Raw genomic sequence first — 26,229 nt, 5'->3', positions numbered from 1 at the left:
TTAATAGTGGGAAATCCACAGATACTTAAAACTGAAAAATCAGCAAATAACAAGTAACAACATGAGGATGTTATTTAATGAAAGAGAAGTAAATTCTAAAAGAGATAAACGTGGTTGCTCTGGGAAATAGGAAATATAGGGGAAGGAGTCATGGGGGATCTTAAGTTTTGTGTACATAAACATTTGATTAAAATAAAAATACATCCTCCAACAAAGTTGTAAACATTTTTCCCAATGGGTTTTTCATAATATAATTTCTCAATACTAGTTTCTAGCCACTGTATAATTCTTGAAGACCACCCCAAGTCACAGGATATTAACTAACACATCAAAGCCAGATAACTTTTTTATGATCAAGGTTATGTTGCTACAACTTTGGTCTTGGTTACAATGAACAAATTTTTTTATTTAATTTTTTTGAGACAGAGTCTCACTCTATCACCCACCTGGAGTACAGTGGCACGATCTCAGCTCACTGCCACCTCCACCTCCCAGAATCAGGCATTCTCAAGCCCCAGCCCCCTGAGTAGCTGGGATTACAGGCACATGCCACCATGGCTGGCTAATTTTTTTGGTACATTTTGTAGAGACAAGGTTTCATCATGTTGAACACGCTGGTCTCGAACTCCTGACCTCAAGTGATCCACCCACCTCAGCCTCCCAAAGTGCTGGGATTACAGGTGTGAACCACTGCACTTGGCCTAAGAATTTGAAATACTAAAAGCAGTGGGGTTTAAAGAGAGTTTATTCCAGTCCTCTTCACTTATGAATTCAGTGTATTACATTAATTACATATTCAAAGACTATCTTTTGTTCTCCTACCTCATTTTCTTCCTTCAGATCATTTGGCTCTGGGTTGGACCACTTTAGATCTTCTTCAAAGCTCTTATTACAGGTTTTCAAAGAATCAAATTCCGAATCCTTTAATGGCTCCTTTGACTCAGATTTAAGATGACGTAAAGACTTTTCATCATTAATATCTTGCTAGTAGATATGAAAGAGAATTCCTTTATTTTCAATATTAATGCTGTTTCCAAAATCTACATGCCTATACATTTTGGGGGGAAGTTTTTGCTATGGTTCACACAAATGCTACATTATTTTATAGCTTTATCCATGATCCTAGGTCTTCCCACCCTGCTACCCTAGTTCCAGCCAATGAACATTTATGGAACCCTTATTATGAAATGTCTACAAGACAGCTCTGTGAATACAAAGATGAATGCAACAGATTCCAGCTCTAAAGGAACTAAAAAATGTTATGGAAAGACCTAGAATCAGTCTTCCAAGTACAGCCATCACAAAGATATGACCAAAATATGATTGATAGAAGAGGACATCTGAGAAGATGCAATGAAGAAGATAACACTTAAAAGATGAGTAGGAATTCACAAGGAACTGGGTGTAAAGGAGTAGGTGTGTGTGTAGCATATGGGAGTCTTAATATGTCAAAGTACAGACTAGGGTGGAATAGTAGAGTTTTGAGCCCTTTCTCTTTTGCAGAAAAGATGGTTCTTATTTCATTTCCAGAATAAAACTATGATTATTTGAAGACACCAACAGAGTGATAGGATATTTTAAAAATATTAAAGGTTTAATTCAATTTACTATTTAAGAATGAAGAAATAGAATTCTCCTAGTCCAGTAATAATGACTAAGAAAAATCCAGGCTTTGGAAAGTGTTATGGGCATACAAGCTTCATTAATTTTAACCATTAACTAGAAATCTAAAAATCTTTATATTGTTTTGAAGTGCAGTAGGAAACATTGGTACATATTTTTCATAATAGGTAATCTCCCAGTAGTCAAAATGGCCTTTATCTTTTCTAATAATTAGTAAATGTCTACTTAAAAAATCATCTCTATAATTTTATTTTAAAAGTCAGATATATGAGAGATGGGCCTAGCCTCCCAGCCTACATCTTTCTCCCGTGCTGGATGTTTCCTGAGCTTGAACATCGGACTCCACGTTCTTCAGTTTTGGGACTTGGACTGGCTCTCCTTGCTCCTCAGCTTGCAGACAGCTTGTTGTGGGACCTTGTGATCATGTTTTATATTGGGCTGTGTGGTTGGACCTACAAGCCAGTGGATGGTGCTTAGAGAAGGTTAAGGGTCAGGAACCAAGATGGCCGAATAGGAACAGCTCCGGTCTCCAGCTCCCAGCCCCAGCGACACAGAAGACGGGTGATTTCTGCATTTCTGCTTGAGGTACCGGTTTCATCTCACTAGGGAGTGCCTAACAGTGGGTTCAGGACAGTCGGTGAAGCGCACTGTGCGCGAGCCGAAGCAGGGCGAGGCATTGCCTCACTCCGGAAGCGCAAGGGGTCAGGGAGTTCCCTTTCCTAGTCAAAGAAAGGGAAAACAGACGGCACCTGGAATATCGGGTCAGTCCCGTCCTAATACTGCGCTTTTCCAACGGGCCTGGAAAACGGCACACTAGGAGATTGTGTCCCACACCTGGCTCGGAGGGTCCTATGCCCACGGAGTCTCGCTGATTGCTAGCACAGCAGTCTGAGATCACGCTGCAAGGCGGCAACGAGGCTGGGGGAGGGGCGCCCGCCATTGCCCAGGCTTGCTTAGGTAAACAAAGCAGCCAGGAAGCTAGAACTGGGTGGAGCCCACCACAGCTCAAGGAGGCCCGCCTGCCTCTGTAGGCTCCACCTCTGGGGGCAGGGCACAGACAACCAAAAACTCAGCGAGAACCTCCACAGCCTTAAATGTCCCTGTCTGACTGACAGCTTTGAAGAGAGTAGTGGTTCTCCCAGCACGCAGCTGGAGATCTGAGAACGGACAGACTGCCTCCTAAAGTGGGTCCCTCACCCCTGAGCAGCCTAACTGGGAGGCACCCCCCCAGTGGGACAGACTGACACCTCATTCAACCGGGTACTCCTCTGAGACAAAACTTTCAGAGGAACTATCAGACAGCTGAATTTGTGGTCTCACGAAAATCCGCTGTTCTGCAGCCACCGGTGCTGACACCCAGCCAAACAGGGTCTGGAGTGGACCTCTAGTAAACTCCAACAGACCTGCAGCTGAGGGTCTTGTCTGGTAGAAGGAAAATTAACAAACAGAAAGGACATCCACACCAAAAACCCATCTGTACATCACCATCATCGAAGACAAAAAGTAGACAAAACCACAAAGATGGGGAAAAAACAGACCAAAAAAACTGGAAACTCTAAAAAACAGAGCACCTCTCCTCCTCCAAAGGAACGCAGTTCCTCACCAGCAACGGAACAAAGCTGGATGGAGGATGACTTTGATGAGTTGAGAGAAGAAGGCTTCAGACGATCAAACTACTCTGAGCTACGAGAGGAAATTCAAAACAATAGCAAAGAAGTTAAAAACTTTGAAAAAAAATTAGAAGAATGGATAACTAGAATAACCAATGGAGAGAAGGGCTTAAAGGAGATGATGGAGCTGAAAGCCAAGTTTCGAGAACTACGCGAAGAATGCAGAAGCCTCAGTAGCAGATGCGATCAACTGGAAGAAAGGGTATCGCTGATAGAAGATGAAATGAATGAAATGAAGAGAGAAGGGAAGTTTAGAGAAAAAAGAATAAAAAGAAATGAACAAAGCCTCCAAGAAATTTGGGACTATGTGAAAAGACCAAACCTACGTCTGATTGGTGTACCTGAAAATGATGGGGAGAATGGAACCAAGTTGGAAAACACTCTGCAAGATATTATCCAGGAGAACTTCCCCAATCTAGCAAGGCAGGCCAGCATTCAGATTCAGGAAATACAGAAAACGCCACAAAGATACTCCTCGAGAAGGGCAACTCCAAGACACATAATTGTCAGATTCACCAAAGTGGAAATGAAGGAAAAAATGTTAAGGGCAGCCAGAGAGAAAGGTCGGGTTACCCACAAGGGAAGCCCATCAGACTAACAGCTGATCTCTCAGCAGAAACTCTACAAGCCAGAAGAGAGTGGGGGCCGATATTCAACATTCTTAAAGAAAAGAATTGTCAACCCAGAATTTCCTATCCCGCCAAACTAAGCTTCATAAGTGAAGGAGAAATAAAATACTTTACAGACAAGCAAACGCTGAGTGATTTTGTCACCACCAGGCCTGCCCTAAAAGAACTCCTGAAGGAAGCACTAAACATGGAAAGGAACAACCGGTACCAGCCCCTGCAAAAACATGCCAAATTGTAAAGACTATCGAGGCTAGGAAGAAACTATAGCAACTAACGAGCAAAATAACCAACTAACATCATAATGACAGGATCAGATTCACACATAACAATATTAACATTAAATGTAAATGGGCTAAATGCTCCAATCAAAAGACACAGACTGGCAAACTGGATAAGGAGTCAGGACCCATCAGTGTGCTGTATTCAGGAAACCCATCTCACGTGCAGAGACACACATAGACTCAAAATAAAGGGATGGAGGAAGATCTATCAAGCAACTGGAAAACAAAAAAAGGCAGGGGTTGCAATCCTAGTCTCTGATAAAATAGACTTTAAACCAACAAAGATCAAAAGAGACAAAGAAGGCCATTACATAATGGTAAAGGGATCAATTCAACAAGAAGAGCTAACTATCCTAAATATATATGCACCCAACACAGGAGCACCCAGATTCATAAAGCAAGTCCTCAGTGACCTACAAAGGGACTTAAACTCCCACACAATAATAATGGGAGATTTTAACACCCCACTGTCAGCATTAGACAGATCAACGAGACAGAAAGTTAACAAGGATATCCAGGAATTGAACTCAGCTCTACATAAAGTGGACCTAATAGACATCTACAGAACTCTCCACCCCAAATCAACAGAATATACATTTTTTTCAGCACCACACCACACCTATTCCAAAATTGACCACATAGTTGGAAGTAAAGCTCTTCTCAGCAAATGTAAAAGAACAGAGATTATAACAAACTGTCTCTCAGACCACAGTGCAATCAAACTAGAACTCAGGATTAAGAAACTCAGTCAAAACCGCTCAACTACATGGAAACTGAACAACCTGCTCCTGAATGACTATTGGGTACATAATGAAATGAAGGCAGAAATAAAGATGTTCTTTGAAACCAACGAGAACAAAGACACAACATACCAGAATCTCTGGGACACGTTCAAAGCAGTGTGTAGAGGGAAATTTATAGCACTAAATGCCCACAAGAGAAAGCAGGAAAGATCCAAAATTGACACCCTAACATCACAATTAAAAGAACTAGAAAAGCAAGAGCAAACACATTCAAAAGCTAGCAGAAGGCTAGAAATAACTAAAATCAGAGCAGAACTGAAGGAAATAGAGACACAAAAAACCCTTCAAAAAATTAATGAATCTAGGAGCTGGTTTTTTGAAAAGATCAACAAAATTGATGGACCGCTAGCAAGACTAATAAAGAAGAAAAGAGAGAAGAATCAAATAGATGCAATAAAAAACGAAAAAGGGGATATCACCACCGATCCCACAGAAATACAATCTACCATCAGAGAATACTACAAACACCTCTATGCAAATAAACTAGAAAATCTGGAAGAAATGGATAAATTCCTCGACAAATACACCCTCCCAAGACTAAACCAGGAAGAAGTTGAATCTCTGAATAGACCAATAACAGGTTCTGAAATTGTGGCAATAATCAATAGCTTACCAACCAAAAAGAGTCCAGGACCTGATGGATTCACAGCTGAATTCTACCAGAGGTACAAGGAGGAACTGGTACCATTCCTTCTGAAACTATTCCAATCGATAGAAAAAGAGGGAATCCTCCCTAACACATTTTACGAAGCCAGCATCGTCCTGATACCAAAACCTGGCAGAGACATAACCAAAAAAGAGAATTTCAGACCAATATCCTTGATGAACATTGATGCAAAAATCCTCAATAAAATACTGGCAAACCGAATCCAGCAGCACATCAAAAAGCTTATCCACCATGATCAAGTGGGCTTCATCCCTGGGATGCAAGGCTGGTTCAACATACGCAAATCAATAAATGTAATCCAGCATATAAACAGAACCAAAGACAAAAACCACATGATTATCTCAATAGATGCAGAAAAGGCCTTTGACAAAATTCAACAACCCTTCATGCTAAAAACTCTCAATAAATTAGGTATTGATGGGACGTATCTCAAAATAATAAGAGCTATCTACAACAAACCCACAGCCAATATCATACTGAATGGGCAAAAACTGGAAGCATTCCCTCTGAAAACTGGCACAAGACAGGGATGCCCTCTCTCACCGCTACTATTCAACATAGTGCTGGAAGTTCTGGCCAGAGCAATCAGGCAGGAGAAGGAAATAAAGGGTATTCAATTAGGAAAAGAGGAAGTCAAATTGTCCCTGTTTGCAGATGACATGATTGTATATCTAGAAAACCCCATTGTCTCAGCCCAAAATCTCCTTAAGCTGATTAGCAACTTCAGCAAAGTCTCAGGATACAAAATTAATGTACAAAAATCACAAGCATTCTTGTACACCAATAACAGAGAAACAGAGAGCCAAATCATGAGTGAACTCCCATTCACAATTGCTTCAAAGAGAATAAAATACCTAGGAATCCAACTTACCAGGGATGTGAAGGACCTCTTCAAGGAGAACTACAAACCACTGCTCAATGAAATAAAAGAGGATACAAACAAATGGAAGAACATTCCATGCTCATGGGTTGGAAGAATCAATATCGTGAAAATGGCCATACTGCCCAAGGTAATTTATAGATTCAATGCCATCCCCATCAAGCTACCAATGACTTTCTTCACAGAATTGGAAAAAACTACTTTAAAGTTCATATGGAACCAAAAAAGAGCCCGCATCGCCAAGTCAATCCTAAGCCAAAAGAACAAAGCTGGAGGCATCACGCTACCTGACTTTAAACTATACTACAAGGCTACAGTAACCAAAACAGCATGGTACTGGTACCACAACAGAGACATAGATCAATGGAACAGAACAGAGCCCTCAGAAATGATGCCGCATAGCTACAACTATCTGATCTTTGACAAACCTGACAAAAACAAGAAATGGGGAAAGGATTCCCTATTTAATAAATGGTGCTGGGAAAACTGGCTAGCCATATGTAGAAAGCTGCAACTGGATCCCTTCCTTACACCTTATACAAAAATTAATTCAAGATGGATTAAAGACTTATATGTTAGACCTAAAACCATTAAAATCCTACAAGAAAACCTAGGCAATACCATTCAGGACATAGGCGTGGGCAAGGACTTCATGTCTAAAACACCAAAAGCAATGGCAACAAAAGCCAAAATTGACAAATGGGATCTCATTAAACTAAAGAGCTTCTGCACAGCAAAAGAAACTATCATCAGAGTGAACAGGCAACCTACACAATGGGAGAAAATTTTTGCAACCTACTCATCTGACAAAGGGCTAATATCCAGAATCTACAATGAACTCAAACAAATTTACAAGAAAAAAACAAACAACCCCATCAAAAAGTGGGCAGAGGACATGAACAGACACTTCTCAAAAGAAGACATTTATGCAGCCAAAAAACACATGAAGAAATGCTCCTCATCACTGGCCATCAGAGAAATGCAAATCAAAACCACAGTGAGATACCATCTCACACCAGTTAGAATGGCCATCATTAAAAAATCAGGAAACAACAGGTGCTGGAGAGGATGTGGAGAAATAGGAACACTTTTACACTGTTGGTGGGACTGTAAACTAGTTCAACCATTGTGGAAGTCAGTGTGGCGATTCCTCAGGGATCTCGAACTAGAAATACCATTTGACCCAGCCATCCCATTACTGGGTATATACCCAAAGGACTATAAATCATGCTGCTATAAAGACACATGCACACGTATGTTTATTGCGGCACTATTCACAATAGCAAAGAGTTGGAACCAACCCAAATGTCCAACAACGATAGACTGGATTAAGAAAATGTGGCACATATACACCATGGAATACTATGCAGCCATAAAAAATGATGAGTTCGTGTCCTTTGTAGGGACATGGATGAAACTGGAAAACATCATTCTCAGTAAACTATCGCAAGGACAAAAAACCAAACACCGCATGTTCTCACTCATAGGTGGGAATTGAACAATGAGAACTCATGGACACAGGAAGGGGAACATCACGCTCCGGGGACTGTTGTGGGGTGGGGGGAGGGGGGAGGGACAGCATTAGGAGATACACCTAATGCTAAATGACGAATTAATGGGTGCAGGAAATCAACATGGCACATGGATACAGATGTAACAAACCTGCACATTGTGCACATGTACCCTAAAACCCTAAAGTATAATAAAAAAATATATATATATATAAAACCAAAAAAAAAAAAAATAAAAAAAAAAAATAAAATTTACATATATTTTAATTTAAAAAAAAAAAAAAAGTCAGATATATAAAACACACTAAACAAAATAATATTTTTACATTTTATTCAAAGAAAATAAAAAGACATTGTATCAATAAAACAAAACATTTTTGGCCCTCAAATTAAACACATCCTGTATTCTTAGCCCAGTATCTGTTGTCGTGAGGAATATAAGACTTGGAGGACATGGTTTATTTGTTCAAGAAACATTAAGTCCTCACTATATGCTTCACTTGCCTTTTACACATTGAGTATCCCTTATCCAAAATGGTTAGGGACCAAAAGTGTTTCAGATTTTGGATAATTTTGGATTTTGAAACATTTGTATATACATGAGATATCCTGGGGATAAGACCCAAGTCTAACATGGAATTCATTTATGTTGCGTATATACATTATATGCATAGCTTGGAGGTAATTTTATATAATATTTTAAATAATTTTGTGCATGAAACAAAGTTTGGACTGCATTTTGACTGCAACCTGTCATATGAGGTTAGGTGTGGAACTTTCCACTTGTGATATCATGTCAAGATTCAAAAATTTTGAGATTTTGGAGCATTTCAGGTTTTGGATTTGTGCATTAGAGATGTACAACCTGTCTTTATAATGAAGATATGAAAGTATAAACCTGGTAAGTTGCTGTAAAGATTAAATTTAGTTAACACATGTGAATGCTTTTAACGGTGCCTGCCATGTGGTACAAGTTCAATAAATAATGCTGTTGTTGTTATTACTGTGGGCTGGAAAAAATACATAATAACGTTATAATATTATTATTACTGTGAAGGGAGGAGTTTCTGAAAGTTTACAGGGAAAGTAAGAAATGAGAATACCTGAAGAACCTGTGTACTACAGAGGGAAGAAGAATAGCATTCAGAGTCAGTGTAGTGAAGTCACAACTGCACAAAGGCAGCAATGGAATTCACTATATGAGAGCAATTGTTCAGGAAGAGGCAAGACTGAAGCAAACATTTAAGCCAGCAAATAAAGAGACAAATTGTTAAGATCATATGCGAAATTTCCAAACTTTCCAAAATTTGGAAAGCCTTGGTTTCTTCATCTAAAAAAATGAGGATTACAGTAATAAAAATAATTATAATAGTATTTGCAAAAATCTCTTACCAGGATCTGTAACTCACTCTCTTTTGACTGTGGACTTATCTTTCGGTCTTCATTAAAATAGTGCTGCTGGGAAGGATAACCCAGTTCTGTCAAGACAATGTCCTCTGGCTCTCCACTGGATTTCGTGTATAAAGCTAAAGGGTTGAGCTCACTGAAACCCTAAGATAAAAAAAAGAAAAGGGATGGTTTAATTTACATGACCAACAGAAAAAGGGTGAGAAAGCACTTAATAACTTTCAAATGTTATGGAAGTATATTATCTTCCGAATTTTATTTTATTTATTTATTTTGAGATGGAGTCTCGCTCTGTTGCCCAGGCTGGAGTGCAGTGGTGCAATCTTGGCTCACTGTAACCTCTGCCTCCCAGGCTTGAGCAATTCTCCTGCCTCAGCCTCCTGAGTAGCTGGGACTACAGGCACATGCCATCATGCCTGACTAATTTTTTGTATTTTTAGTGGAGACGAGGTTTCGTTGTGTTAGCCAGGATGGTCTCAATCTCCTGACCTCGTGATCCACCCACCTTGGCCTCCCAAAGCATTGGGATTATAGGCGTGAGCCACCACGCCTGGCCTATCTTCCAAATTTTAACAGTTAAAAATGTGTCCATTATTGACAGTTTTTGCTAGTTACAAAAATTATCAACATAACAGTGAAACAGGTACTGTCAATAATTGCAAAATAGTGTTATTCTTCTCTAGGACAATTTAAGATAACTATTATTATTATTATTATTATTATTATCATCATTATTTGAGACAGAGTCTCGCTCTGTTGCCCAGGCTGGAGTGCAGTAGCACCATCTCAGCTCACTGCAACCCCCACCTCCCAGGTTCAAGCAATTCTCTGCCTCAGCCTCCCAAGTAGCTGGGATTACAGGCATGAGCCACTGTGCCCGGCCAGATAACTACTTTTTAAATTAATTATTTAAAATAAAAGTATTCACATTTCAAAGGACAATTAGTGAAATGCAGTTTTTCTGTGGTCATCTGAAAATTAAGAGTGCTCTGCATTAAAAAGCCAGGAATCTCGTGGATGTCTCTAATTGGTTAAAGAATAAACCAAATAAACTTCTTTATTAAATTATCTTATACTTTGACGTGGTGAAATTAAACAAAATATGTTACAAAATACATCCAGACTGCTCTACCTTAGAAGAGATATTTTCTCGGCATACAATAGCATGGCCCTCTGTTCTCAAGACATGATGGAAATAGACATCTTCATTTGAGGATGTGTCACACAAAAAAATGTTAAGGATTCCATCTACATATTCACCCACTACTCCCACTAATGGCTTCAAACCGCACAACTTCTGGAACTGCAAAATAGCTTTCGATGTCCAGTGTTCCTGAAATATGATCAAGATATTGGATTCAGGTGATAGATCTAAACATGAATTAAAATAACCATATACAACAATGAATTCTGATGAACTAGAGATTTAAGTGGAAATAAAACCATAAAAGTACTAGAATAACACATAGCAGGATATATATGATTTGGGGATGAGAAAAGTCAGAATAAAGGAAAAATGATAAAAAATGTAATTACTGAAAAAACTTAAATAATTATGTGATGTGCAACTTCCATTTTCAGAAATTGTGAGTTAGATTATTAGACCAACCCTCCCATAGAAAACAACTAACAATTCTAGGTAAAAGAATTATGAAATATGAAGATGGCTGAATAGGAACAGCTCCAGTCTACAGCTCCCAGCATGAGAGACACAGAAGACGGGTGATTTCTGCATTTCCGTTTGAGGTACCGGGTTCACCTCACTAGGGAGTGCCAAACAGTGGATGCAGGACAGTCGGTGCAGCGCACTGTGCGTGAGCTGAAGCAGGGCGAGGCATTGCCTCACTCGGGAAGCGCAAGAGGTCGGGCAGTTCCCTTTCCTAGTCAAAGAAAGGGGTAACAGACGGCACCTGGAAAATCGGGTCAGTCCCACCTTAATACTGCGCTTTTCCAATGGGCTTGGAAAACGGCACAACAGGAGATTGTGTCCCGCACCTAGCTCGGAGGGTCCTATGCCCACGGAGTCTTGCTGATTGCTAGCACAGCAGTCTGAGATCAAACTGCAAGGCGGCAGTGAGGCTGGGGGAGGGGCGCCCGCCATTGCCCAGGCTTGCTTAGGTAAACAAAGCAGCCAGGAAGCTTGAACTGGGTGGAGCCCACCACAGCTCAAGAAGGCCTGCCTGCCTCTGTAGGCTCCACCTCTGGGGGCAGGGCACAGACAAACAAAAACTCAGCAGGAACCTCTGCAGACTTAAATGTCCCTGTCTGACAGCTTTGAAGAGAGTAGTGGTTCTCCCAGCATGCAGCTGGAGATCTGAGAACGGACAGATTGCCTCCTAAAGTGGGTCACTGACCCCCGAGCAGCCTAACTGGGAGGCAACCCCCAGTAGGGACAGACTGAGACCTCACTCGGCCAGGCACTCCTCTGAGACAAAACTTCCAGAGGAACTATCAGACAGCTGAATCTGTGGTCTCAAGAAAATCCACTGTTCTGCAGCCACCGCTGCTGACACCCAGCCAAACAGGGTCTAGAGTGGACCTCTAGCAAACTCCAACAGACCTGCAGCTGAGGGTCCTGTCTGGTAGAAGGAAAACTAAGAAACAGAAAGGACATCCACACCAAAAACCCATCTGTACATCAGCATCATCAAAGACCAAAAGTAGATAAAACCACAAAGATGGGGAAAAAACAGAGCAGAAAAACTGGAAACTCTAAAAAGCAGAGCACCTCTCCTACTCCAAAGGAACGCAGTTCCTCACCAGCAACAGAACAAAGCTGGACAGAGAATGACTTTCACGAGTTGAGAGAAGAAGGCTTCAGACGATCAAACTACTCCAAGCTATGGGGGGAAATTCAAAACAATAGCAAAGAAGTTAAAAACTTTGAAAAAAAATTAGACAAATGGATAACTAGAATAACCAATGAAGAGAAGGGCTTAAAGGAGCTGATGGAGCTGAAAGCCAAGTTTTGAGAACTACGCGAAGATTGCAGAAGCCTCAGTAGCCAATGCGATCAACTGGAAGAAAGGGTATCAATGATGGAAGATGAAATGAATGAAATGAAGCGAGAAGGCAAGTTTACAGAAAAAAGAATAAAAAGAAATGAACAAAGCCTCCAAGAAATTTGGGACTATGTGAAAAGACCAAACCTACGTCTGATTGGTGTACCTGAAAATGATGGGGAGAATGGAACCAAGTTGGAAAACACTCTGCAAGATATTATCCAGGAGAACTTCCCCAATCTAGCAAGGCAGGCCAACATTCAGATTCAGGAAATACAGAGAATGCCACAAAGATACTCCTTGAGAAGAGCAACTCCAAGACACATAATTGTCAGATTCACCAAAGTTGAAATGAAGGAAAAAATATTAAGGGTGGCCAGAGAGAAAGGTCGGGTTACCCACAAAGGGAAGCCCATCAGACTAACAGCTGATCTCTCAGCAGAAACTCTACAAACCAGAAGAGAGTGGGGGCCAATATTCAACATTCTTAAAGAAAAGAATTTTCAACCCAGAATTTCATATCCAGCCAAACTAAGCTTCATAAGTGAAGGAGAAATAAAATCCTTTACAGACAAGCAAACGCTGAGTGATTTTGTCACCACCAGGCCTGCCCTAAAAGAGCTCCTGAAGGAAGCACTAAACATGGAAAGGAACAACCGGTACCAGCCACTGCAAAATCATGCCAAATTGTAAAGACCATCGAGGCTAGGAAGAAACTGCATCAACTAACGGGCAAAATAACCAGCTAACATCATAATGACAGGATCAAATTCAAACATAACAATATTAACTTTAAATGTAAATGGACTACATGCTCCAATTAAAAGACACAGACTGGCAAATTGGATAAAGAGTCAAGACCCATCAGTGTGCTGTATTCAGGAAACCCATCTCACATGCAGAGACACACACAGACTCAAAATAAAAGGATGGAGGAAGATCTACCAAGCAAATGGAAAACAAAAAAAGGCAGGGGTTGCAATCCTAGTCTCTGATAAAACAGACTTTAAACCAACAAAGATCAAAAGAGACAAAGAAGGCCATTACATAATGGTAAAGGGATCAATTCAACAAGAAGAGCTAACTATCCTAAATATATATGCACCCAACACAGGAGCACCCAGATTCATAAAGCAAGTCCTGAGTGACCTACAAAGGGACTTAAACTCCCACACAATAATAATGGGAGATTTTAACACCCCACTGTCAACATTAGACAGATCAATGAGACAGAAAGTTAACAAGGATATCCAGGAATTGAACTCAGCTCTGCACAAAGTGGACCTAATAGACATCTACAGAACTCTCCACCCCAAATCAACAGAATATACATTTTTTTCAGCACCACAGCACACCCATTCCAAAACTGATCACATAGTTGGAAGTAAAACTCTCCTCAGCAAATGTAAAAGAACAGAAATTATAACAAACTCTCTCTCAGACCACAGTGCAATCAAACTAGAACTCAGGATTAAGAAACTCACTCAAAACCGCTCAACTACATGGAAACTGAACAACCTGCTCCTGAATGACTACTGGGTACATAACGAAATGAAGGCAGAAATAAAGATGTTCTTTGAAAGCAACTAGAACAAAGATACAACATACCAGAATCTCGGGGACACATTCAAAGCAGTGTGTAGAGGGAAATTTATAGCACTAAAGGTCCACAATAAAAAGCAAGAAAGATCCAAAATTGACACCCTAACATCACAATTAAAAGAACTAGAAAAGCAAGAGCAAACACATTCAAAAGCTAGCAGAAGGCTAGAAATAACTAAAATCAGAGCAGAACTGAAGGAAATAGAGACACAAAAAACCCTTCAAAAAATCAATGAATCCAGGAGCTGGTTTTTGAAAAGATCAACAAAATTGATAGACAGCTAGCAAGACTAATAAAGAAGAAAAGAGAGAAGAATCAAATAGATGCAATAAAAAATGATAAAGGGGATATCACCACCAATCCCACAGAAATACAATCTACCATCAGAGAATACTACAAGCACCTCTATGCAAATAAACTAGAAAATCTAGAAGAAATGGATAAATTCCTGGACACATACACCCTCCCAAGACTAAACCAGGAAGAAGTTGAATCTCTGAATAGACCAATAACAGGCTCTGAAATTGTGGCAATAATCAATAGCTTACCAACAAAAAAGAGTCCAGGACCAGATCGATACACAGCTGAATTCTAGCAGAGGTACAAGGAGGAACTGGTACCATTCCTTCTGAAACTATTCCAATCAATAGAAAAAGAGGGAATCCTCCCTAACACATTTTATGAGGCCAGCATCATCCTGATACCAAAGCCGGGCAGAGACACAATCAAAAAAGGGAATTTTAGACCAATATCCTTGATGAACATTGATGCAAAAATCCTCAATAAAATACTGGCAAACCGAATCCAACAGCACATCAAAAACCTTATACACCATGATCAAGTGGGCTTCATCCCTGGGATGCAAGGCTGATTCAACATATGCAGATCAATAAATGTAATCCAGCATATAAACAGAACCAATGACAAAAACCACATGATTATCTCAATAGATGCAGAAAAGGCCTTTGACAAATTCAACAACCCTTCATGCTAAAAACTCTCAATAAATTAGGTATTGATGGGACGTATCTCAAAATAATAAGAGCTATCTATGACAAACCCACAGCCAATATCATACTGAATGGGCAAAAACTGGAAGCATTCCCTTTGAAAACTGGCACAAGACAGGGATGCCCTCTCTCACCACTCCTATTCAACATAGTGTTGGAAGTTCTGGCCAGGGCAATCAGGCAGGAGGAGGAAATAAAGGGTATTCAATTAGGAAAAGAGGAAGTCAAATTGTCCCTGTTTGCAGATGACATGATTGTATATCTAGAAAACCTCATTGTCTCAGCCCAAAATCTCCTTAAGCTGATTAGCAACTTCAGCAATGTCTCAGGATACAAAATCAATGTACAAAAATCACAAGCATTCTTGTACACCAATCACAGACAAACAGAGAGCCAAATCATGAGTGAACTCCCATTCACAATTGCTTCAAAGAGAATAAAATACCTAGGAATCCAACTTACAAGGGATGTGAAGGACCTCTTCAAGGAGAACTACAAACCACTGCTCAATGAAATAAAAGAGGATACAAACAAATGGAAGAACATTCCATGCTCATGGGTTGGAAGAATCAATATTGTGAAAATGGCCATACTGCCCAAGGTAATTTATAGATTCAATACCATCCCCATCAAGCTACCAATGACTTTCTTCACAGAATTGGAAAAAACTACTTTAAAGTTCATATGGAACCAAAAAAGAGCCCGCATTGCCAAGTCAATCCTAAGCCAAAAGAACAAAGCTGGAGGCATCACGCTACCTGACTTCAAACTATACTACAAGGCTACTGTAACCAAAACAGCATGGTACTGGTACCAAAATAGAGATATAGATCAATGGAACAGAACAGAGCCCTCAGATATAATGCTGCATATCTACAACTATTTGATCTTTGACAAACCTGACAAAAACAAGCAATGGGGAAAGGATTCCCTGTTTAATAAATGGTGCTGGGAAAACTGGCTAGCCATATGTAGAAAGCTGAAACTGGATCCCTTCCTTACACCTTATACAAAAATTAATTCAAGATGGATTAAAGACTTACATGTTAGACCTAAAACCATAAAAACCCTAGAAGACAACCTAGGCATTACCATTCAGGACATAGGCATGGGCAAGGACTTCATGTCTAAAACACCAAAAGCAATGGCAACAAAAGCCAAAATTGACAAATGGGATCTAATTAAACTAAAGTGCTTCTGCACAGCAAAAGAAACTACCATCAGAGTGAACAGGCAACCTACAGAATGGGAGAAAATTTTTGCAACCTACTCATCTGACAAACGGCTAATAACCAGAATCTACAATGAACTCAAACAAATTTACAAGAAAAAAACAAAAAACCCCATCAAAAAGTGGGCAAAGGACATGAACAGATACTTCTCAAAAGAAGACATTTATGCAGCCAAAACACACATGAAAAATTGCTCATCATCACTGGCCATCAGAGAAATGCAAATCAAAACCACAATGAGATACCATCTCACACCAGTTAGAATGGCTATCATTAAAAAGTCAAGAAACAACAGGTGCTGGAGAGGATGTGGAGAAATAGGAACACTTTTACACTGTTGGTGGGACTGTAAACTAGTTCAACCATTGTGGAAGTCAGTGTGGCGATTCCTCAGGGATCTAGAACTAGAAATACCATTTGACCCAGCCATCCCATTACTGGGTATATACCCAAAGGACTATAAATCATGCTGCTATAAAGACACATGCACACGTATGTTTATTGTGGCACTATTCACAATAGCAAAGACTTAGAACCAACCCAAATGTCCAACAATGATAGACTGGATTAAGAAAATGTGGCACATATACACCATGGAATACTATGCAGCCATAAAAAAGGATGAGTTCATGTCCTTTGTAGGGACATGGATGAAACTGGAAATCATCATTCTCAGTAAACTATCGCAAGGACAAAAAACCAAACGCCACATGTTCTCACTCATAGGTGGGAAATGAACAATGAGAACACATGGACACAGGAAGGGGAACATCACACTCCAGGGACTTTTGTGGGGTGGGGGGAGGGGGGAGGGATAGCATTAGGAGATACACCTAATGCTAAATGACAAGTTAATGGGTGCAGCACACCAACATGGCATATGGATACATATGTAACAAACCTGCACATTATGCCCATGTACCCTAAAACTTAAAGTATAATAATTAAAAGATAAAAATTAAAAAAAAACAAAATATGTAATATGCTGAGAGAAGTAAAAATATAAGACCAAACATGTAAGTCGTAACAGCAAACATAAAAAGGTTAAATTTCTATATTAAAGATGTGAATTTTAGACTTGGTGGAAAAAAAAAAGAAAAGAAAAAAAGAAAGGAAGAAAGAAAAAAAAAGAAAAAAGAAGAGAACAAAAAATGGAAGCTATCTGGCTGATATTAAAGTAATGAACACTGGCTACAACTGAGTCACAAATTTAGTCCTGTGCTTCCTGATGGCAAAATAGTAAAAAGAAACTTATCGGGAATAAAATGCCCCCAAGAAAACAACCTTGAATACAGGCTTCCACCAAAAAACATATTTTGCATACATTGTTTCTAACAGTCAAAAATTAGAATCAGTTTGAATGTCAAACAATAAAGAAATGGTTAAGCAGGCGATGATGCACATTTACCTAACAGATTACACTATGAATCCATTAAAATTGAGAACTTAATAACATATAAAAGCACTTACGCTATAATGCTAAGCAAAAGAGCAGAATACAAAATATTACGATTACTATTTTAAGTAATGCTGAAAACTATACCAAAAAACCCTCGCTCCAAACATCCAATAAAATAAACTGGAAGAAACATACACCAAATTTCTAAACTGTATATGTTTGAGTGGTGGAATTATAGGTAATTTTTTTTCTTTCTGAGACGGGGTTTCGCTCTTTGTTGCCCTGGCTGGAGTGCAGCGGCGCAATCTTGTCTCACTGCAACCTCCACCTCCCGGGTTCAAGCAATTATACTGTCTCAGCCTCCTGAGTAGCTAAGATTACAGGCGCCCACCACCACGCCCGGCTATTTTTTGTATTTTTAGTAGAGATGGGGTTTCACCATGCTGGCCAGGCTGGTTTTGAATTCCTGACCTCAGGTGATCCGCCCGCCTTGGCCTCCCAAAGTGCTGGGATTACAGGCGTTAGTTTTTCTTTCTTCTTTACAGAATTTTTCAGATAAAAAATATTTTTAAAATAATCCATTTATATGTGAGCAACTGATAAGTTATTTAGATTCAGCAGACAAATATGGCATAATAAACGTGTAGGTATGAGCTAGCAAGAGTTCTGAAGGAAAAATACAAAATTAGGTACATAAAATAATTATAATTATATAAATGCACCTACATACATGAAAATGCCTCCTGCTCCATTCCACCTCAAAGCTCTGCCACAATGTTGCTAGAGAATTATCTTGAAAACATGTTATCTGTTGGTGGCAGTTTCCTATTTACATCCTTTAGTTGCTCCCCAGCCTCTAAAGGACGACAATGTTCAGTCTTCTGAACGTGGGTCTTCAGGTTAGGCTCTTATTTCTTTGACATTTTCTATCATGCACCCACTGTAGCTCATCCTACATTCTGTAGCCAAACAGAACTACTTAAAATTTCTCCCATTTGAGATGTTTCATGCTACCCTCCCTTTGCTTGGAATGCCTTTTTTCACCATCTTCCTAATCTTCCTTCAAAGTGCCACTCAAATGCCTCCCTGATTACCCTGGGCAGAAACAAGCAATCTTCCTTTTGCACCTCTACCATACATTCTTGAAACCTCTCCTATAGCAAATTTTATATGGCATAACAATTTCTGTCTACATGTCTATTTTCCATACTCTATACACTGACTTCTTTGAGGGCTGGTCCTATGTTTTATCTTCACATCCTGAGCATGTAAAACTGTTCTTGGCATATAATAGGCACTCAAGTGTTTGCTGATTAAATGGGAGACAAGCAAACATACCTCTACTGGTCTCACCCAAGCCAAAGAACAAGGGATAGCCTGAGCTGGAAGCTTTGTGTAGCAGCACCTGCAATAGATAATCAAATATATAAGTTCAATCTTCCTGCTATATAAATGCACCTCTTAGCATGACCCAAAGAATCACTTTCTTAATAAGAGACTAAAACATAGTCTCGTCGTCCATTCAAAATTCAGTGTCATGTAAAAGACAACACAAGAGTTACAATCCATCTGTGAAATGAAATGACCCAGTTGTCAAATATGCACTAGGAAGAAAGGAAGGATTGGAGGGAGGAAGGCAAGAGAAAAGAGAGATCCCAACTCCACAGAGCTTCAACACTGTGATTCAAAATTTAATTCATCCATTGTTCTAATTCAATTCAACTCACTTGAGGAACCTCAGGGAGGACTTCTGAACAATTCCAGTATTTCCAAAGTCTGGGTAGAACACTTCAACTTCCTGTTTCCCAAGGACTCGATGGATAATGACCCGATACCACCACTTATCCTCAGAAATCCTCACACAACAGAGATGTCCCGGCTGAATAAAACATTCTGGCATGACATATCGATCAGAAACCAGCTGATTAGAATAACAGCGCCTGTGGAATTCCATAATACAGAGAAATCCATAGGGGAAGAAAAAATTAAAGATAATTTTTATCAATGTATCAAGCCAGAAAGTCTTGGCAAAAAGCAAAGAAAAAAAATTGATTTTGTCAAATTGTTAATGCTCATTAATATCAATTAATTGTTTTTTCTTATCTGAATCCCATCTCTTCATCAACAAACTTCTTCAAAGAGAAACACACACTCATTTTCTGATCTCACATTCTCTGCTGAATAGAATGTACCCCATCTTCATTCCCCAGTACTTCCTAGGCTAAATTAGTTTTAAGACATCAATGACCTGATAGCTCCCAAATCCAGCAGCCTCTCTCCTCAGCCTTCAATACACATGATCTTGCTGCAGCGTTACCCTGTCCTGTTTCAAACCCTTTCCTAGTTTCTAAGACACAATTCTCTACTTCTTTGTCAATAGTTATTTTTTTTTATTGGCTCTGTATTGCCTTAAATGTTAAGGTTCACTTATCTTTAGGAAGTATAACATAATATAAGCTTAGGAACCAATAACCTGGGTCCAAATCCTGACTCCATCATTTACTAGCTCTGTGACAATCTTTCTGTGCTTCAGTTTCCTTGTTCAGGATGGGGATGATAAAAATAAACCATTTGTTAAAACATCTGAAAGTTTAGGACAGTGTACACATATACTAAGCACTCAAATATTAGCTATTGTTCTTGCTATATACTGTCTCACCCATTTTCATGTCTTATACCATACTACTGATCAATTGCTAATTCTCAATCTATCTCTAGAAGACCCTGCATCCTTTCTGCACTTCAAAACTCGAATATTTCCAATTATATGGAAGACATGCTAGTTGTTCCTCAATGCCCATTCTCCTCTTTCCCTTTTCTCTAGTAATAGATTCCCCCAAATTTTAACTGGGTAAATGGTCGTTCAGGTTCCCCAAGCTCTCCTGCATCTAGGTGTGGCTATTGAATACTAAATTTTGGCTAGTGGGATATAAGAAAAAGTGTACATAGTTAAAATGAATATATTTAATGTGTATTTTACCCACAGTTTTAAGAGTGAAAATTATGGGTTGTGTCTTTCAATAAAACAGGTATATCTCCCATCCCCCACTTCTTTTTCCCCTTCTCAGTAGCTGGCAGGAGGACTGGGTGGTGGTAGTGGTCAGCCACACCCAAGACCACGTGAACAGGGACAACACACTATTCCGGAACAGCAAGATTCTACACCTGTGTCCCCCTCCCACCACGGAACTATCATATCAGAATGTATTGTGTATATTTGGACTATTATGAGAAGAAGAAATAAACTTTTATCTTCTTTAAGCTACTATGATAAAGTTATATCTAACAGTGGCTAAACCTAATCCTAACTCATACCGTCTATTCAACATTGCCAATGACTCTCATGGTCAACTTAGAGACACTACAGGTAAACTTCTACTAATAAGTTTTCACTGCAGCTCAAACCTGCCCAGTCTCTAAAGCAAACAATTTTCATCATCTCCTTCTCTTTCTTATTCTTCTCAACACTCTTCTAGTCACTTGGCAATTTTCATTTTCCAAATTTATCTCTTCCTTTCTAGTCTCACTCTCATCAAGACTAGTCCACTAATAGATTTTCATCCCTTCACTCCAATGGCTTTCTTAAAACCATCAGTGCTTCCCCAGAATAAGATAGAACATCTTCCCATGGTATTCAGAATCTAGCTTTTTCTTAGTCTTCTAGCATCACATCAGTCACTCTCTCCCCCTTCCTGACTCCTGCAACCTCACCTGGTGCTAACGTCACTTCCTTATTGTTGTTCTCAGGGCACGCCACTTACTCCTTTGTTAATGTTGGCCTTGGTTCCAGTGACTGGACCTCATTATAACCACTCATAACCTCCTTGACTCGCAAATTCTTGTTTTTGAGGCCTAGCTCAATTATCTCTTTTGTGAAGCTTTCCTCAACCTTGCCCAGGCAGAACGACTCCCTTTTATAATATCCCATGTATCTCCTATCTTCTTAAGCTAATCATGGTATTTGCAAAGGCAAAGGACCATATCTTACTTATCCCTGTAGCACAGGTGCGTCAACATTCTGACACCAAGCACACAGTAGTTACAGTATTTTTTTTTTTTTCCAGACAGGGCCTCACTCTGTTGCCCAGGCTGGAGTGCAGTAGCACAATCAGGACTCACTGCAGCCTCAACCTCCTGGGGAGCTGGGACTACAGGCATGCACCATCATGCCCCGCTAATTTTTAATTTTTTTGTAGATACAGGGTCTCACTATGTTGCCCAGATAAATCTTGAACTTCTGGGCTCAAGCAATCCTCCCACCTTGGCTTCCCAAAGTGCCAAGTTTACAGACATGAACCTCACTGTACCCAGTCTATAGTATTAATAATAATAGCAGCTAACATTTGGGCTATGCTCCAAGTACTTTAATTTTTAGAATTCTGTGAAGTAGGTACTATTATTATCTCATTTTGGAGATAAGACAACTAGGCCCAGAGAAGTAAAGTAACTTCAAGGTCACAGAGCCAGTGAGTGTGCTTTTAAAACATGTACAAATGTCCCATAGGCATACTGAAATGGAATATATATTTTTACCAAGTGATTATGCGACTTACATTATGCCATGTGTCCTGGAGTAGAAGAATACATACTATTGTCAAATTAAAAACATGGCATGTTTTTTGAGATACAAAATAAAATGAAATAAACTATTCTTCTATGACAACAATATATAAATCAGACATCGTTGTTCATGAATAAATCTAAAGTGGTTGAAAATGTTCATATTTTACATGGTGTTGGCTAACAAAGGACAGTTTTTAGTAGAGAAAAGAGATAATATAAGTTAGTAGTTCTCAAAGTATAGTCCACAAACATGATTTTTATCTGGAAGACGAACTAGCCATTTCTTTCATATCATTTTTGCTTGAAAGAACCACTAGCAAGCCGACTTGGGTATTTGACACACATTTTTCAAAAATGAAGCAAGCTTGTCACTTCAAGGAAAACAACTCATAGTACATGTTGTCAATGACAAAAATCAAACTTTTGAGTAAAAGGATTTTGGAAATGTTGCATTCACCACTGTGAGCTTGACAGCTTCCCAATACTAAATACTTTTCTTATGAGATCAGTGATTATATTAATGTGATATTTTTATACTGTATAATGAAATGTGTCAACATTTGGAAGATCTGCATAATTTAGCAAACTAATTATTTTCCAAATGACCAATACATGATGTTATAAATTTGTATGATCCATTCAGGGATAGTTTGAATCCATGCTTAGAAGCAGCTTTGTGCTTGCTTTAATATTCTGCTGTTGCCATCTTGAAATTAGTAATTTTTAAACAGGGGGCACTGCATTTTAATTTTGCACCAGGGCCAGCAATTACACAGTCTGTCTTAGATCCATTCAAATTGTAAAGGCAGACCAGTGGATTTTAACATAATAGAGTATAAAAAGTTCAAATTCCAAATAACATTTGAGAAACTACCATTTCTCAAGTTTTAGCATACTATCAAAAAAGAATATTCACAATTTTCTGAAAAAGCCGTTAAAATACTTTTTCCCAGACTACACACTGGTATGAGGCCAGATGTCTTCAGATACTTCAACCAAAACAACATATCTCAACAGATTAAATGCAGAAGCAAATATGAAAAATCAACTTTCTTCTATTAAGCCAGATATTAAAAAGATCTACAAAAAGATAAAACAATGCCACCCTTCTAAATTTTTAAACAAAAAGTTATTTTCATAAAAATGTTACTTAACACGAGAATTATTTTAATATTAAAATTTTAGTTTTAATTTCTATACAATAAATACTGATAAAAAAAGCTCTCTTGGGTCTTTAATTTTTAAGAGTCCTGAAACCAAAATGTTCGAGAACTGCCGATTTAAGAGATATGTGAAAAACACACTGAAAACAACAGACTCCTACCGCATTTCAATCATCATGTCTTCGAGTAACTCTGACGAATCCCTGCCATAGATCCGGATGTAGAATTGACTAGGAGAGATGATATACTCCACAAAGACCCCTATGAGGGAACTGGTGTCTAATGGTGGGAGTCTGCATAATTTCTTGTCCGGCACAGCATCTGGCGGGATGTCATAATTTGCCATTGCCAGGTTGAGCTGTGATTTGTTTGTTTCTACTTGCTATAAGTTAGAAAAAAAAAAAAACATTAAAAATCTCTTGGTGACATTTCAAACCCCATGGCATGTTTCTCAAAGTATATTTCATGAATCACCTTTATCAGAATCACTTGGGAAATTATAAAAATACAGATTCTTGAACTCTAGCCCAGACTTACTGATTCAGAATGCCTGGGAATGGGGCCCACAATTATGCATTTAAAAAAATTCCTTGGGTGATTCTTACCTATGTTAAAATATGAAAACTACTACCTTATGACATTAGGTATAGATTTTAAAAGCATTACACAATTGCCCTATACAAAATTGAAAATATGATACTTCAAACATCCAGGCTGAACCAAGGTGGATTCTTATCCTACTCAAACATATCAGCAGTCAAAGCTAACTTTAATAGGTTAAATTTCAGACTAGTCTTCCAATCAAAAGCAGGATTTCTCAAATACTCTCATTCTGAAACATACTGTTTTCCTCTAGGCCTTCTATTTTCCTCCAGAAAATACAGCAAGCTCTCCAAACAAAACTTTTTCCTTCCATGAAAGAAGCCAGGTAGAAAGGGTAGAAGGGAAAAAGAGCAAGCAATGATTCCTTAATAACAACAAAATAAGTAACAGGAGATAAGAACACAAAAAGGGTGAATTTTTTTAAGAACACAAAAGGGTGTATTGTGTGTGGAGATGCAAGAAAAGACAAAAAATAAAAGCACCCTATAATTGAGGATGGGTGTAGAGGCAATTTGCAGCAGTGTTGAGGCACACAGCCAAAACGAAGCCTCTCACGTTTTCCCTCTAAAGCCCCTGTGGGTTTTCAACACAGCATGGGAGAGCTGTCAACTCTCAAAACCATTCGAAAACTTTAAAATGAGCCTTGAGGAAAAGCTAGTTATATAAAAGACTGAAAACTAGAAAGAATGCTATATGACATAACTTCAATACAAAGATGATTTCTTTTAATAAATGATATATCCAGAAATAAGACTTTTCTAAAAAGAATTTTGGTTTAAAGAAACATATATTCATTTACTTTCCGTAATGCTGAATCTCCAGTGCACAAAGTCTTTAAACCTCACTCACCAGCTGTAAAGGCTTTACCACCAGATTAGGCTTCTTGCAAGTCTTCTGTTGTGGCTCTTTTTGTTTTTCTGAAGGGCAATTCCATACAGTCTCTTTGACAGCAGCAGTAGACAATGAATTTCTAGGTGGACTGGAGACACAAGCTTTGGCTTCTGTTTTCTTATCTGACTGAACTAAACACAAATTTCTGACTGATGAAACAACTCCATCTCAAATGGCCAATAGAGCAGCCTATGCATATTTGTTAAAATAGCTGTACAACCATTACTAAGCACCTCAACACACCAGGTGCTAGAAAGACAATGATAAATGAGAGATACAAACCTGTCCTTGCAGACCTTTCAGTGTGGCAAAATATAAGGGAAGTTCTAGATGGGAACAAATCTTAAATTATTTGTGCTAGGGGGAGGGGGAGGGAGGCTTGTGATCTGATAAGGTTTCTTTTTTTTTTTGAGACAGAGTCTTGCTCTGTTGCCCAGACTGGAGTGCAGTGGTGCGATCTCGCTCACTGCAAGCTCCGCCTCCCAGGTTCACGTCATTCTCCTGCCTCAGCCTCCCAAGTAGTTGGGACTACAGGTGCCCGCCACCATGCCCGGCTAATTTTTTATATTTTTAGTAGAGAGAGGGTTTCACTGTGTTAGCCAGGATGGTCTCGATCTCCTGACCTCGTGATCCGCCCGCCTTGGCCTCCCAAAGTGCTGGGATTACAGGCATGAGCCACCGCGCCCAGCCAAGGTTTCTTAAACTTTAGTTAAAGACTTAATTTTTTTCAGCATCTTGATTTCAATTTACTTCTTGTTCAAATTAAACAGGGAATATTCTTTGTTGCTTAATGTAGAATGTATGTAACTACTTAATATTCCACAATACAATTCCTTAATTCTTAGGAAATTTTCAAGTTAATCATGTATTTTGTTCAAATTTACATGTGTATGATAACTACAAGAGGTTGGCACATTAAAACAGACTCCAGGCTGGGTGCGGTGGTTCACACCTGTAATCCCAGGACTTTGGGAGGCCAAGACAGGTGGATCACAAGGTCAGGAGTTCAAGACCAGCATGGCCAATATGATGAAACCCCATCTCTACTAAAAATACAAAAATTAGCCAGGCATGGTGGCGGGCGCCTGTAGTCCCAGCTACTTGGGAGGCCAAGGCAGGAGAATCGCTTGAACCTGGGAGGTGGAGGTTGCAGTGAGCCGAGATCACACCATTGCACTCCAGCCTGGGTGACAGAGTGAGACTCCATCTCAAAAAAAAAAAAAATCCAGATAGACCTACAAGCATGGTGGCTCCTAAAAAATGAAGTCGTAAGTACACAAAGATGTAGGTAC

At 39.2% G+C, this 26,229-nt stretch overlaps 1 protein-coding gene across 7 annotated transcripts in view; it reads right to left on the bottom strand.

Annotated features, from left to right (window-relative positions):
• TDRD5 (tudor domain containing 5) overlaps window positions 1-26,229 on the bottom strand; it is a 114,798-nt gene that overhangs the window by 36,066 nt on the left and 52,503 nt on the right. For all 7 annotated transcript variants that reach the window (XR_010117660.1, XM_063627431.1, XM_063627433.1 and 4 more), the window contains 7 exons: window positions 24,896-25,068; window positions 23,605-23,825; window positions 19,445-19,657; window positions 19,056-19,122; window positions 10,604-10,804; window positions 9,457-9,615; window positions 823-984 (listed from right to left, as the gene is read on the bottom strand). Coding sequence is in view for 6 of the 7 variants with exons in the window: in XM_063627431.1 (XP_063483501.1) it covers window positions 823-984; window positions 9,457-9,615; window positions 10,604-10,804; window positions 19,056-19,122; window positions 19,445-19,657; window positions 23,605-23,825; window positions 24,896-25,068 (1,196 nt within the window). In the remaining variant the exon portion in view is untranslated. The remainder of the gene's footprint in view (window positions 1-822; window positions 985-9,456; window positions 9,616-10,603; window positions 10,805-19,055; window positions 19,123-19,444; window positions 19,658-23,604; window positions 23,826-24,895; window positions 25,069-26,229) is intronic.

This window comes from Symphalangus syndactylus, chromosome 12 (assembly GCF_028878055.3).
Source record: "Symphalangus syndactylus isolate Jambi chromosome 12, NHGRI_mSymSyn1-v2.1_pri, whole genome shotgun sequence".
NCBI lineage: Eukaryota > Metazoa > Chordata > Mammalia > Primates > Hylobatidae > Symphalangus > Symphalangus syndactylus.
The sequence above is the reverse complement of the archived record's forward strand: the minus strand, read 5'-3'. Positions and strand labels throughout refer to the sequence as shown.